Raw genomic sequence first — 15,592 nt, 5'->3', positions numbered from 1 at the left:
CTGCATCTCTGGACTTTGACCTGCAGCATCCTGAAGGCTCAGGAAGATCTCTTTAAATGTGCTGCACCTGAAATCACTGCTGGCCAAAGCAGAAGTATGCAGTTCAATATTTTCCTTGCTGCTTGTGGCTTAACTTGGTAAGGGTGGTTTAAGCTGAGGGCTGAGCGGTAGGGAGGAGCCGTGAACGACCATTCTTTTTACCAGTGATATAATCTCTCCACCCAGAACTGATGCAGGTCAAAGTGGATCCAAGTGTTCTGCCAAGACTGGGAATTTCACTCTCAGAGGATCTTGTGCTTCCTTGATTTAAGCCCTTCTAGGGGACAAACGTCACCCCAAAATGACTTGAGTGGTGGCTTTCCCAGCCCAGAGACGAAGACAGTCCTACAATCCAAAGACTTTGAGCAAGAGATAGTCAAACAAAAACCGTGGTGCGTCACTCAGCTCACAAACTTACCACCCTCAGAACAACCAGATATCCACAGTGCCTGCGCCAAGGAAACTTGAGGGGCCAAGGTGGGAGGTGGAGTAGAAAGGGGAGCGCTTCTTTTTCAGGGCTAGACCTGTAAGTAATTAGCGTCGAAGCAATGGCCCCACAGTGGCAGAGATGCTCCCCTCCCACCTCGGGGACAGCGCGAGAGGGAATTGGCTTGCTAATTATGGACAAAAGTCCAAAGCTTCAGGTTGGTGGAAGTGGAAAGGGGCGGGGAAAGTTATTTGTAATCCGAACTAGGAAGGTGAAGATCTACTTTCCACTGCCCTACAAAAAAAAAAAATGCAGTGGAAGGGTCGGGGGTGGAGAATGCCGAGTTATCCCCACGTGCGAACACCTTTCCACCTGAGTGTTGGACTGCGGGCCCGAATGAGGACGGCTTTGTGGTGGAGTGGGAACCTATCTACCCCTTCTAGTACCCAAGGTCTGAACCATTCATGTCCCACCTGAGCTGGAGAGACGTACCCAAGGAGAGGAAGCTTCCGATCTTTCTAGGCCCTCCCTCTCACCCCGCCTCCCAGGACACTCCTCCCCTTTCTCGGAGGAGGAGGAGAGAGAAGGAACTCCACCAGGTGGGGGAGGGGAATGGGAAGGAGAGCTTTCATCTCACCTGGAAGGGAAGGAGGGGGGATCCTGTAGCTGCTGCTCGGCACCCTCGTGAAGCGGAGCCGTGCAGCCGAAGAACCCGATCGAGCATCCCCAGTCTGAGAGGAAGGAGCCCAGAAGCGGCACTCCTGTCCCTACGTTCCCCAGGACGAAATTAGGAGGTGTATTCTCTCTTCGTGGCCGAGCCCCCTCCAAGGAGCCCGCAGGTACACGGGAGGAGTTAAGGCTGTGGTTGTGGCTGCGGCGTCGGGTGTCCTCCAGCGGGCGCTTCAAGTGGCCCAAGGTAGGTGTGAGTTACTTGGGCCCCCGAGCGACAGTTGTTCATGAGCCACTGGAATTTGATGCTGTTCGGTTCTCTCTCTTCCTCCGCCTTCCATGGCTGCCTCAGAAAAGTTAGCTTGGATGTACTCTAAGCGTCCCCTGCACTGGGAACCTTTAAACTTAGCTTTGATAAGGAAGCCAGCGGTGGAGCTCTCCCAGGGAGCGCTCTCTTTCCCTATGGTGTTAGAGGCTGACAATTGGGAAGTTCGTGGCTGTTTGTCTAGTTAATATCTTCATGTGTAACCCCCCCCCGACCCCGGCCCCGGGGGCAATTTAACACACCTGTCCTTGGCTCGACCAAGTGGATCTTGATGCTACTCCTAACTGTCGCTTTAACCACCTGCAGCTGAATTTTGGAGGCAAAAAACTTTAAAATTCCTCAACCTCAGGCAAAAATGGAAGTACAAGCGTCTTGATGGTTTTTCTACTTGATCCTCCACCCCACCTCCCATAGTATTTATGCACGTGGGTTAATTTAAAAAAAATTCTGAGTTAACTTTGGTTAGTAAATTGTGCGGCATGCTTCCTTGGGAAAAACACTGAGACAGGAGTCGGAGACCTAGACTTGAGTCCTGGCTACGGCTGCTTCTAAATGTTGTGAGCTTTGGACAAGTCAATTCACTCCCCTCAGCCTCAGTTTCCTCATAGGTAAAATGGAGATGATAATACCTAAGACATAGGGTTGTCTTGAGGATCAAACAATAAAATGGTATATAAATGAGTGTATTTACTTCACAGGTGTGTTGTGAGGAAAGCCTTTTTGAAAACTAAAATGTAAATATAAAGGATTATTATCAAATAAGAGAATACATACTATACGCATGAGTTGTTTATTTTAAAGTCTGACTCAAAATATTTTGTAAGGACTTTTTTTACTATTATGTTTTGCTTGTCATAACTTAAATATACTTTATTAATGAGAAGCTCAATATTCATTGTGCAAGATAAAAATCTAGGGAAAAAGTCAAAGTATTTTGTTTGAATTGGAGATTGATATTTCTTTGAAAACTATTCTGTTAGCAGTTTTTTCTTTGCATGACATAATTATGATTTCATGGAGATGAAAGAAACACAACCTCTAATCAAGTGCTCTCCTGTGTAACAGATGAGAAAACTGAGGCCCAGAAAGGTTAGTTGAGTGGCTTGCCCCAGGTTAGGTGGTTAGTAAGAGGCAGAAGGCATACGGTCAACCCAAACTCTTTCCATTGTACCATATAATTTTGTTAGTTTAGAACTCAGAAACAATGTTTCAACCTTATTTGCCTTCAGGGATTAGGAGGATGCTGAAATAATACTGGAAATATGCAGCTGAAGATGAAAAAAAAAGTTTTTAAATTTCTCAGACTACTTGGTTCTGTGCCCCAGTTGTTTTCTCAGCACTTCTTTCCTGGTGTTCAATGGAAAGATTCTGATCTAGAAGTCAGGAGACCTGAATTTTAGCACTGGCTCCCTCATTAACTGTCTTTCAGATCTCCTTCATCTGCTAGAATGTAAACTCCTTGAAGATAAAGACTGTTTAATTGTATTTGTCTATCTGGTATCTAGGACAGTGCCTGGCACATAGTAGTAGGTGCTTAATAACAGTTGATGACTGATTGACTAAAACTCTCTGGGCCTCAGTTTACTCATATATAAAAAAAGATTTGGGTCAGGTTAGAGGTAAAGAACCTAAATCATATATGATGCAAAGATTATTTGTATTATCTCCTAAACGTGTGTGTTTGGAAACCAAAAAAACTATTCCTTCACATTTACTAAAACTAATATACACACCAAGAGAAGCAAATAAAATTATATAAGCTCCTTGGGGCCATTCTCATTTTTTATTCTTGTATCCCAATACTTAGCACAGTGACTTGAACGTAGTAGTAGCCTCTAAATAAATGTTTATTGAATTGAAGAAAAATGTTGTATTCCTTCACTTGCCAGCATTAAAAATAGACATAAGCAAACACATTTTCATCATTTTTGTGTGTCCATTGTAGTAGAAGAACTCAAATATTTTCTTTATTTCAATTATTCTTCCCAAATGAGTGTCTCTCATCTCAGATCTCAGGGTCCTGTTGACCCAAGTTAGGTGAAAATGTTAATTCATAATATGTGTCTGTATTTCAGGAGACCTACTGTGAATCTATTTTTTGAATTTTGTTAGACCTGTTGCTTAAAATCCCATAAAAATAACAAATTTAAGCAAATCAAGAAAATCACCCAAGGGAAAACCAATAGTCATTGTTATCAAAATTGTATCCCAATTTTTATTTGTTTAGACAAATAAGCAAAAAGGTAGTCACTGAGCTGCTGTAGGGTCTGGCCAACTGGTATTAGTTATCTCGAAGGTCTAGTTCTAAAATTCTTTGAACTTTGACCTTTGATTAAATGACTTCACTGAAGAAAGTTTGCCATTTCCCTTTTCCTCCTACTAGAGCTAGCTCCTCATCCCCACAAAGCTGCCAACAGCCAATCAGTCACAAGCATTTATTAAATACCTACTGTGTGCCAGGTATTCTACTGTGAATCCAGATACATAAGTGAGACTACCTCTGCCTTCCATGAGCTTATATTCAACTGGCATTACATTCCCTTCTGTCACTACCTACTGAAAAAAAGTTTTATAGCACAAAGGCTATAAAACCCAATAGGCAACTATGCTTATTACCACTGCTACACCCAGAAGTATTCACCACCAGTCCCCTTGGACAACTGATTAAATAAGGATATTTTAAAATCAAGCTTCTCTACCCTTCTGTTCACATTTTAAAATCTTCTATTCTTTCACACTAAAAAAATAATTTGCTATGACTTTACATGTTTTATCCTCCCCCCATCCTCCATGAATGGGAAGCTCCTTAAGGATAGTCAATCAACAATCTCTTTATTAAGCTCTTATTATGTGTCAGACTGTGCTAAGCACTGGGGATACAAAGAAAGGCAAAAACACAGTCATTGCCCTTTAGGAGCTCACATTTTATGAGGGAGGCAACATGCAAGCAATGGCATATCTATATAAGATATATGCAGTGTAAATGGGAGGTAATCTCAAAGACAAGGCATGAAGAAGGGAGGAGGAAATGGAAAGGCTTCTTGCAGAAGGTCGATTTGAGTTTGTTGAGTTCCAAAATTTCTCCCCCCTCCCTGAGATGGTAAGCAATTTGATATAGGTTATACATGTGCAATCATGCAAAACATTTCCATATTAGTCATGTTGTGAAAGAAGACACAAACCAAAAAAAAAAAAACCAACCCTGAGGAAAAAAATTAAGTGAAAAATAGTATGTTTCAATCTGTATTCTGATTTCACCAGTTCTTCACGAATCCTTTGGAATTGTCTTGGAGGACTGTATTGCTAAGAATACTCAAGTCATTCACAGTTGGTCATTCTACAATATTGCTATTATGGTATACAATGTTCTTCTGGGTTGCTCATTTCACTTTGTATCAGTTCATATCTTTCCAGGTTTTTCTGAATCAAGTTGAGTCTTTAAGGAACCCTGGAGAATCAGTAAGTAGAGATGAAAACTAAATCAACAAACATTAAGGACCTGCTTTCTGCCAAACACTTTGCTAAGAACTGAGGATACAAAGGAAGGCAAAAGACAGTCACTGCAAAGGAGCTCACAGTCTCATGGAAGGGGGCATTCCAGACACCAGGGACCCGTCAAAGAAAGGGCACTGAGTTGGGGCAATAGGACATGGAGTATCATGTTGAGAGGAGCAGCATCTCTGGATTGTATAATACTTGGAGGGGAGAAAGGGGCAAGACTGAAGTTAGATTTTGAAGGATTTTAAAAACCAGAGGATTTTAAAATTTATTCCTGAAGGTAAAAGGGAGCTACTGGAGTAAATAGGACAAACAGTATATTTTACCATCCTATATTGTTTGTTTGTTTGTTTGTTTTTATCAGTTTTAGTATATATTTACTATGTTTATAGTTTTGCTACTATGTGCCAGGCATTTTGCTGGGTATACAAAGACAAAAACCAGAAAGAGTCTTTGCCTTTAAGTAGCTAGAATTCTATTGGAATCTCATTAAAGAAGGATTTCTAGACTAAGGTTTCTTAACTTGTAGTTCAGTGTCCTTTCCACTCTGCCATATTACCTCCAAAAATTGTCATTGTGAGTGAAAGTTTAGTTATGTACAACATTCACACACACACACACACACACACACACACACACACACACACACACAGAGGAATTTGGTTTCAAGTAACCCAATATTGAGACCCCTTTTAGATGGAAATGTGTCTAGTTGGCAGATACAGTTTATAAGAGCAAGCCCACAGTCTCCTATCTATATTGTTTGCAGGACTGGGTCCTTCTTATTCTCTTAATTCCTCCTTATTGGCGACTGTGCAGCTGAGAGGCCCAAAATCTAATTTTACAAATTCTGTTTTCTTTGGGATCAGGGGAGAAAGCCTTGTCTACCTCCTCTGGCTACTTGAAATGAAGCCAGGAGTGAAAAGCTTCCTGCTGGAGGATACAAGGAGAATAATTGTTAAGAGAGAGAGAAAGCTTGATTAAGGATCCTGACCTTGGGCCCTGTCCTGATTTTCAAGTCTCCCTATCAGGTCTTGGCTATTCCATATAGATAGCTCAGATTACTATCCTGCTGCTTCAGAGAATGTTGCCAAAACATAATCTAAGATTTTGGGTTGGGATTGGTTTTTTACCCTTAAATTTTTAAGGCAGTGAAAGTGGTTTCTCTTTTTATTTCTATCTTTTTTTTTATCCCTATCTTTTTTTTTATCCTTCCTGTACCTCTTCCCCTCAATTTCATTTCCTTTCACAGATTAGATGGCAGGCATTAAGCTTCCAAATGTCCTTGAGTGTTTGCCAATTAAATCCATCTTTTTCAAAAGGGACTGTGATTTAGTCTTTGTTTCATCCTGTATCACAGGAAATGTCAGCCCTTGGGATGGATTCAAAATTGAGCCTTTCTGTTGAAAAATCTATCCCCAGTCCCATGTCCAGTCCCAGTCTCATCCAATCCTGTTTGAAATAGACATTAGTAGGATAGAACACAGCGATTTCTATCTCCCTCTAAGGACAGAGTAAAGGGAAACTGAGGCAACTAGGTTGGGCATTGAATAGAATGCCAGGCTTGAAGTCATGTAGACTCATCATCCTGAGTTCAAATCTGGCTGTGTGAACCTGGGCAAGTCACTTACCCCTGTTTGCCTCAATTTCCTCATCTGTAAAATGAGCTGGAGAAGGAAATGGCAAACCACTCCAGTGTCTCTGCCGAGAAAACCCTGAATGGGATCTTGAAGTCAGGTAAGATTGAAACTACTGAACAACAACAACAAAGGGAAATTATGAGGATACAGTTATATTCATTTTTTTTCAGACAGTAAAAGTAACTCATCATAGAATTGTAGAGTTTTAGAGCTGAAAGGAATCTTAAAGATTATCCATCAGCAATCATTTTATAAATAGGGAAACTGAGTCTGGAAACCACGAGTAGAATTAGGACTCCGGTCTTTTCACTTCCAGTTGAGTGCTTTTTCTCCTATCACCACTAGATTGACAAGAGTAATGATTTATGGTGAATTGAATCAACCTCATATTATCAAGAAAAGCAAACCATTGCCAGAAAACAGCAATCAGCTTTCTGCCCTTTCTGGGCAGATCATGGTAACCTGCCTTGTTCAAGAACTTAGTGTCTATGTTAATCTTTTAGAGTACTATGACTAAGGTGTTGGAGTTTTTGGCAGGCCTAGGGCAGGGTGGAAACCTGCCAAGTGGAGTGTCTGCCTGGACAGTGACTGATTTCTAACTAGGCATCGTCATCCAGCTGTTACAGGCCCATTTAAATTTGAACCTGACATCCAAACTTTCAGCCAAAGCAAATTCATACATTTAAAAAGATTTTCTGTGGTGGCTTCTCTTTTCTTTTCCCGGAGAAAACTAGGCTTCAAAAGGATTTCTATTATTGTTTTAAAGCAATAGAGAAAAAGATAGTGGGAGAATCATCCTTTCACAAAAGAGAAAAAAAGTCCTGTGATCTTATGCGTGCAGCTGCTGGAGGGAAATGCTATTCTTTGATTCAATAATATGTTGATTCTTACGAATGACTACCTGATTTCATTAATTCAAAAATTGCAATTTGACAAACATTAACTGTTTACCTAGTCATGGGGAGGATACAAGAAGAAAAATAACAATGATCCCTGCCCTCAAAAAACTTCAAACCTAACAAGGGTGATGAAGTGTCCAAGTAAGTATGATACAAGTTAGAGTGTGATAAAGGCAACCATATGAAGTACTACAAGAACATAGGAAGAAGGAGAAATCCCTCTGAATTGTACAGAAAAGGTGGTACCTGAGCCGTCGCCAGAAGAAAGAGAAGGATTTCAGTAGATGGAGATGTGGAAGGAGTATGTTAGAAGCATGGAAGATTGATCAGTAGGGAAGGGGGAAGTGAATGTCATGTGAGACCAAAAGGCTTCCAGAAAGTACTTTGGTGAAAAAAGGCTCCTACTACACTAGTCTGCAACAGAGCATGAACTAATGTGATAGCAATCTCAGTAGAAAGAAAAAGACCAATGACAAAGTAATCTTTGATCAGCAAGCACTTATTAAGCATCTACGAAGCAGGATGATAGGCACTAGAGAAACACACCCCCCCTCCAAAAATGGAAACAGTCTTTGCCCTCAAGGAACTGAACATTTTGTAGGAGGAGATAACATGTACGCATAGAAGATTATGAAGGTTGAATGGAAAGGATTTGGCAACTCTTTGGATACAAGGGCTGAGAGTCAAAGAGGGTTAAAGTTTCAAGCCTTGTTTATGTTTAATGTTTGTATCATGATGTAAAGAACTTAAATGTACATTCAAATTAGTTCATTCAGCTTATCTGCAGATGGGCATGTTTCATACCTGGGCATGGATAGACAAGGTGGTTCAGTGAAAAGGGCATAGGCCTCAGAGTCAACATCTGGTTCATGTCCAGGTTCTTACATTTAATAGTTCTGAGAATGTGGATTAGTCCTTTAACAAGCCTTAGTTTCTTCATCTGCAAAGTGGGGATAAATAATAGAATACTTAACCCATGAAGTTATTGTGAAGAATGCACTTTGTGAACCATAAAGTGCCATACAAATGTAAACTATTATCATTGTTAACAGATATGTGGTTGAAAAAGGAAGATTGTTACAGTTCTCTGCTTGTTTTCTGTATTCAATGAGATAACAAATGTTAGAGGCAGTGTTTCATAACAGAGAGAGCCCACCATAGAGTCAGAAAGACCATGGTTCAACTCCCTCTTCTGATATAGGTTCATAGATTTAGGGTTGGAAGGGCTCTCAGGACCCATCAAATTCAATGCCCTCGTTTTACCAAGGAAGAAACTGAAGCCCAGAGCAGTTAAGTGATTTGCCCAGGGTCACACAGCTAGTGTCATAGTCAGGTAATAAGAGCACCTATGTCCCCAGGGTTGTTCTCAGGATCAAATGAGATAATATTTATAAAGCACTTAGCACAGTTTATAGTACTTATTATATATCACCTGAAACACAATAGGCACAATATAAATGTTATCTTTGATGATGATAATGATTATAACAGATTGAATCCATTTCTCAAATTTGTCCCTCTGGACACTAAGAACTAAAAAATATTGAGCCCTGGCTTCAAATTCAGGCTGCCTGTGGGTATCCCTTTCCTTTGTTTCCTCCATCCCCAAATGCCCATCCTCCCTTCTGCCAAAAACTTTCCCAGCTCCTAGAGGGCAAGTGGGAGCTTGTCCAGGCCTGCATCTACTGTGTTGTGCTGGAGTTAGCAAAAATAAAACACACCCTTTTTTTTGGGGGGGGGGTTGGTATTGGAAAAATATAACTGTCGTCCTGGCGTATGCTGAGACTGAAATTTCTGAGGAAATGTAATAGCTGCCTGGTCAGGGCAGGGCCTTATCCTCTCTGTCGTTCTTGTCCCGCTTTCCCCTTTGATCGTGTTTAGAGAACTCTTGACTGCCTGGACCTGCAGTATTAAGTATCAGATTTTCTCTTTGATCATGCAGAGTCTTGAGCCTCACTTGTCATCTGAGGCCAGAAGATCCCAAGACAGACTTTAAACCAATCAGGACTTCAACTTCAAGTCATTTCAGAAACATCTTGAAATCAGAGGAGGAGACACCATTACATTGAGTGAAGGCAAAATAGGCAAAGTGATGGATGGTAGTTCCCTTCGTGAGAATAGCATGGGTTAACAGAATTTTAAAACTAGAAAGGGGCATTAGGAATAATTTAATATGGAATTCCTTTGTGCAAGTAGATTTGTGGTTTAGTGGAGAGAACAAAGAGATTCGGAGTCAGGAGCATCTGGTTTGAATCCTCATTCTGCTTTTCTATATCTGTGTGAATGCGGGCAAATACCTTACGTTCTCTGGGCATCAGTTTTCTCATCTGTAAAATTATCAGTTTGATATTCCTAGCTTATCCCTAAAGGCCTGTCCATACCTAAAGCCTTTAAATGAAACTGCAAAGAGATAATGACCTAGGTATCATCCTTGATTTCTCACTCCTCAACCCCACTCCCATATCCAGTCTGTGGCCAAGTCTTGCTGATTTTGCCTTTGAAACATCTTCTGTATACATTCCCTCATCTTCTCAGATGCTGCTACCACACTGATGCCCGCCCTTATCACTTCATTTCACTAGCCATCTGGTTGGTCTCCCTGCCTCCAGTTTCCCCACTTCAGTCCATCCTCCTCTTAATTACCAAATTGATCTTCCTAAAAGTGCTAATCTGATCGTGTCATCTACCCCCACCCTCATTCAACAAACCCTGGTGCTTTTCTATTACTTCCAGGATAAAATATAAAATCTTAGGTTTGATTTTAAATTTGACCCTTTCCACAGTCCTCTTATGCTTTACACCCCTCTATGGACTATTTAATCCAGTGACACTGTCCTTCTCACTCTTTCTTATAGAAGACACACCATTTCTTGACTCTGGGCATTTTCAGTGACATTCTCCATGCCTGGAATGCCTCCTTGTCTGAGTTCTCCTCCCTCACCCTTCCCCCAACTTTTGCAAGAGGCCTTTCCTTGTCCACTTTGATGCTAAGGGCCTTCCTTCTAAGATTACCTCCATTCTATCCCATACACATTTTGTTTTTACTTAGCAGTTTGCATGTTTCTCCCCCTTTCGGTTGTGAGCTCCTTGAGGGCATAACCTGTTTTTGCTTTTCTTTATATCCCCAGTGCTTAGCACAGAGCCTGGCATATAGTAGATTCTTAGTAAATGCTTATTCTTTATTCAAAGGTATACAGCTGTCTAGTGACTCTTAATTCTGTAGTCTTTCCATTACACCATTGGGCAGACACGTCTCTATATATAATTCCTGGTTGCATGAGATTAAGAAATTATTCCCATGTGCTCTATTGGAGCACGTGGTTGAAGCTTGGATGTTAAGCTCTAATTGCTGAAAGCTCTATTAACCCATATGATCTGACAATGGCTTATTCTTTCTTTTCATGCCTAGTCTTTTCTCTTTTCCCCCCTTTCATTCCTTTCATCTTCTTGCCCCCTAAGGTTGGGAGTGGTGACAAGTAAGGGGAAAGACACTTTGCTAAAGTCTCATGAAAGCCCTGTCTATCATTGTTTGTCCCCTTTGAAAGGCAACTCAAATTTCATGCAACTCACAACTTCTGGAAACTTCCTTTCTACCTCCCCTGGAGTGATTTGTTCTGATTAGAGGCACTAGACAAAAGAAACTTATGTCTGACAACGGCCTTTATTTTAATACCTTTATAGACATGAGTTACGGGTTGTTTTGAATGTCAGAGCCTTTTGAGCAATTGAAAGCAGGCAAGTTTGTTGGGGAATATTTGAAGTTTTGGAGCCAGGATTAAGAGTTATATGGCTCTCTACCTCCAGCTGTTGCCTAGTCCTTAAACTTATTGAATCCACTTCATCCCTGAGTATTGTGGTTTGAGTAGATTTGTGTGTGTGTGCACACATGCAGAGATGATAGAGTATGTGGAATAATACAGAAGCCAGCATTTAGGGCAACTCGAGAGGAGAATCTTTGAGCTAACAACGATCAAGTCGGGGTGACTGCATTTTGGATCAGTTAGAGATGTGAGAGTGAGCAGCAGGGGAAGAGAAGACTTTGAATGAGTTGAGGCACAAGAGAGGTAGTTTTGGTGCCTTGGCTTTATATTGATGGTCTTAGAGAGCACAGAATTTTTTATATGTTTGACATTTCATGGACTTCGCAAAATTCACACATCAGACTTTGGGTGGTCTTTTCAATTTAACAAATGTCTGTATTACATGCTAACTGCCTTTCCAGATCCCCTTTCATTCTAGTGCCTTCTTTCTAAAATTATCTCCAATTCATTTTGTTTTCCCCCCCCATTTAATAGTATTTTATTTTTTTCTAATTACATGCAAAGATAGTTTTCAACATTCACTTTTATAAGAATTTGAGTTCCAATTTTTTTCTCCCTCCCCTCCCCTTTCCCCAAGAAGGCATACAATCTGATATAGACTATACTGTACAATCATATTAAATATATTTCCATTCCAATTTATTTTATATACTTCTTGTTTGTACATAATTGTAGCTCTTCAAGGGCAAAGAGTATTTCACTTTTGTTTTTGCATTTTAGTACCTAGTATGGTGTTTGGCACATAGAATTTAATAAATGTCTGTTGATTTTAATATGGCCTACTTGTGAAGTGTGTTTGCGTAGAAGAGGCAAAGCTATATCTTTGCAGGGGTATTTACAGGAATTTGATAAATTACTTAATAGTGGTTGGTTTTTTCCCCCCTACCATTCAGTTTGATCACCATGAACCTGATATTGTTCCTGGAAGCTGTCTGTATTTTTCTGTTTGGCCAAGGTATGTTTATGTAGTCTTTGTCTCAGCCTTGTTATTTATATATATGTATATGTATACACACATACATGTATGTATATATTTATATGTATACATACATGTATGTATATGTTTGTGTGTATACATGCATACGTGTATGCATATATATTTACATCACCAAGTTCTAAGCCAGATGACACCTACTAAGTGAGAGAAGAACTATAAGAGCACCTGCCCTGAAGTTAGGAAGGCCTGAGTTCAAATGTGGTCTCAGATACTTACTAGCTTTGTGACCCTGGGCAAGTCACTCAACCCCCATTGCCCAAAAAACAAGAAAATAAAACAGGAAAAACTGTAAGAAATCCACAGAAGGCAAAGACATTGGAATAAATCCTGCTGAGCATAGCTGAAGAAGCCGAAGCTTAGCAGTTGCTTCTCCGTCCTCTAGAGAAGTAAGTTCTCATTTGCTGCCTACAATTAGGTTAGGCAGAATCCAAGCAGGCTGACAGCCACCAAAACCGCCGGGCTCTTCCCTGAGGCTGAACATGCCTCTTGGAAACCAGAGGTGCTTGTGGAATTGGGCTGATTGCTCAAGACTAATTATTGATCCACACCCGTCTACCCTAGCTAAGCAATTTGCCTAACAGCCTAACAGGGAGCCAGAGTGTATGAAAAGCTTAGAGAAGGCTATGTTGTATAGTGGAAACAGCACAGAGTGGGGATTCAGGAGACTTGGAATCGAGTCTCAGCTCTGCAAGCTGTGTGACTTTGGCCCAGTATCTGACTTCTCTGGTCAGTCATGTTTTCACTGGCAAATGTAATGATTAGACCAGATGATTTCCAAGTCAAATCAAGAAGAATTTATTAAGTGCTTACTGTGTGCCAGGCAGTGAGCTAAGTGAGGGAGACAAAGGCAAAATCAGACTCTACCCTCAAGGAGTTTACAATGTAATGGGGGTGACACCATGCAAACAAATAAGTACAGGTTAGATCCAAACAAGATAAATTGGAGATAATCTCAGAGGGAAGGCAATAGGGTTAAGGGGGACCAGGACAGACTTCTTGAAGAAGGTGGGATTTCCAAAGTCTCTTTCAGTTTGAAAAATAATTCTTTCTACCTTTTTCTTTTTTGGGGGGCGGGGTGCAAAACCCTGTGTTGTTTCTTAAGTTCAGCGAAAGCCTCTGAGCTAATGATTTTCCAAAAACAAAGAATGTTAGGGATGGAAGAGACCTCTTCAATCTAATCTCCTCATTTTACAGCTGAGGAAATTGAGTCTCCTGAGAATTAGGAGACTTGTTCCTGGTTACAGAGCCAGTTAAAGGAAAAGCCAATGTTATAACTCGGGCCTTTTGACTTCCAGCAGATGTGACCCCCAATGTTTACTTCTTCCCAATGCATCCTGTTTAGTGGACTGACTTTGGAAGACTCTAATAGAATTTACCATTCATTTCAGCAGGAACTACATTCATCCTTTGCCTGCTTCCCAGGAATCTGCTTTCATTTCATCAGGCTAGCTTAGCAAAGGAGCTGTGGGTGGGTGGTATAGAGCCTAAGCCTCCACATTGGCAACATGCTACATTTTTAGGGTAGATGTTCATAAGTAGAGAATTAGCTTTAGGTGATGACAGGTTTATGATCTCTTACAGCCAAGCACCCTCTTCAGTTCTCATCAGAGACCTGTTCCTCAGAGACCTGATTGGACTTTACTCCAGTCACAGGCCCCAAAGTACCCATTAAAATTTTTTGAAAGGAATAGTCTTTTTCTGGGTGTTGCAATATCTTGGCAATGCCTTAGCTGCTTGCCTTCACCAATCTAACAGAAATGATTTGATTTCTTCATTCAACAAACATAAATTAAGCAACGTTCTCACCCTGGAAGTTCATTCTGCTCCTGTGGTCCCTTCCTTTGATTGTCTGGTTCCTCCCAGAATGAGTAGGATGAATAAATTTAGACTTACTCATCCTCTTTATAAAGGCACTTGCATTTGCATGTGACATTACATTTTGCAAAGGCATTAGCATTTACGTTTAACGTGGATAAGATTATTCTCATGCCATCTTTGCTTTAAACAAAAAAAAATTTGAAGAGGGGAAGTTACTTGTAGCACACCACCCAATGAGAAATTCACTTTCTCCCTCTGGGTTTTTCCCTTTCTTATTGTTTCCTAGTATTTCCCTAAAGGTCTTTAGTTACCTTGGTAAATTCCCCCTGGCTCCAGGCAGCCAAAGTTTACATATTTTTTGGCAGAAAGATATGATGTGATCATGCATTTAGGGACAGGCTTTTTCTCTCTCTTTTTTTAGACAATTGGAGTTAAGTGACATGCCCAGGGTCACGTAGCTAGTAAGTGTTAAGTTTTTGGTCACAGGCTGAATTTGAATCCAGGTCCTCCTGACTTCAGGGCTGGTGTTCTATCCACTGTACCACCTAGCTGCCCTTGAGTCAGGCTTTTTCTAGCAAGCTTTCTCACTGCCCTGCAGAAGCTGACAAATTATTAATCAGGCCTGATTAATATGAAATTCTAAAAGCAAAATGAATGAAAATTGTGAGTATTCTTTGATTACTTAAATAAATATAAACAAACATAATAGTCCAGGTCTAGGGAGTTGGGACACAGGTAGGGTATTACTGGGACTTAGCCTTAGTGCAATGGCATAGTGTTGGACTTAGAGTCAGGAATACCTGAGTTCAAATCCTGCCTCAGCCTCTAATTAGCTCTGTGACCCTGGGCAATCACTTAATCTGTCTGAGCCACAGTGTCTTTATGGCAAAACAGGATGATAACAATACCACTTACCTCACAGGGTAAGTTATGAGGATCAAGTGAGATAATGTGTGTAAAGTGTTTTATAAATTTTAAAACATTAACTAATATTACTTTATATTTATATTGTATATACTTTACATATTATATGTATATCTACTTTCTAGATGCATTTACATGGTTTGTATCTAAATTATTATTACATTATACTTGTATTTTTGGTCCAAACTCATGGTTTCATTCAGGTTGGGAAAGCTCTTGCTGTGGAGACACCTTCCACTGATGTAGTTTGTCAAATCTACTTACCTTGTAGTCCTAGGATGTTACCTGAGGGGTTACATGACTTGTTCTTGTTATTGTGTCAGAGGCAGGACTGGAGCCCAGGTCTTTCTGATTCCAAGGCTTGCCCTCTATCTGTATTGCCTCTCTTCTTATTACCAATTTTGTGCAAATAACTGGGCAAGAGATAAAGCACATAAAAACTCCCAGAGCTTTATCTCTCTCTTACTTTGTGTAAATATGTATTGAACAGAAATGTTCACCTGCCTTTAAAAGCATGCTGGCATAATTGTTTTCT

General features: G+C 40.5%; 1 protein-coding gene across 1 annotated transcript in view; it reads left to right on the top strand.

Moving 5' to 3' along the window:
• Positions 1-750: 750 nt before the first annotated feature.
• Positions 751-15,592, top strand: part of VWA2 (von Willebrand factor A domain containing 2) — a 52,832-nt gene continuing 37,990 nt past the window's right edge. Inside the window, exons 1-3 of the mRNA XM_020988103.2 lie at positions 751-1,382; positions 4,860-4,919; positions 12,212-12,273. Of these exons, the coding sequence (XP_020843762.1) occupies positions 12,222-12,273 (52 nt within the window). The 5' untranslated portion in view covers positions 751-1,382; positions 4,860-4,919; positions 12,212-12,221. The remainder of the gene's footprint in view (positions 1,383-4,859; positions 4,920-12,211; positions 12,274-15,592) is intronic.

Source organism: Phascolarctos cinereus, unplaced genomic scaffold (genome assembly GCF_003287225.1).
Source record: "Phascolarctos cinereus isolate Bilbo 61053 unplaced genomic scaffold, phaCin_HiC Scaffold_3;HRSCAF=262, whole genome shotgun sequence".
Classification (NCBI taxonomy): domain Eukaryota; kingdom Metazoa; phylum Chordata; class Mammalia; order Diprotodontia; family Phascolarctidae; genus Phascolarctos; species Phascolarctos cinereus.
This window is presented reverse-complemented; position numbering and strand designations above follow the sequence as displayed.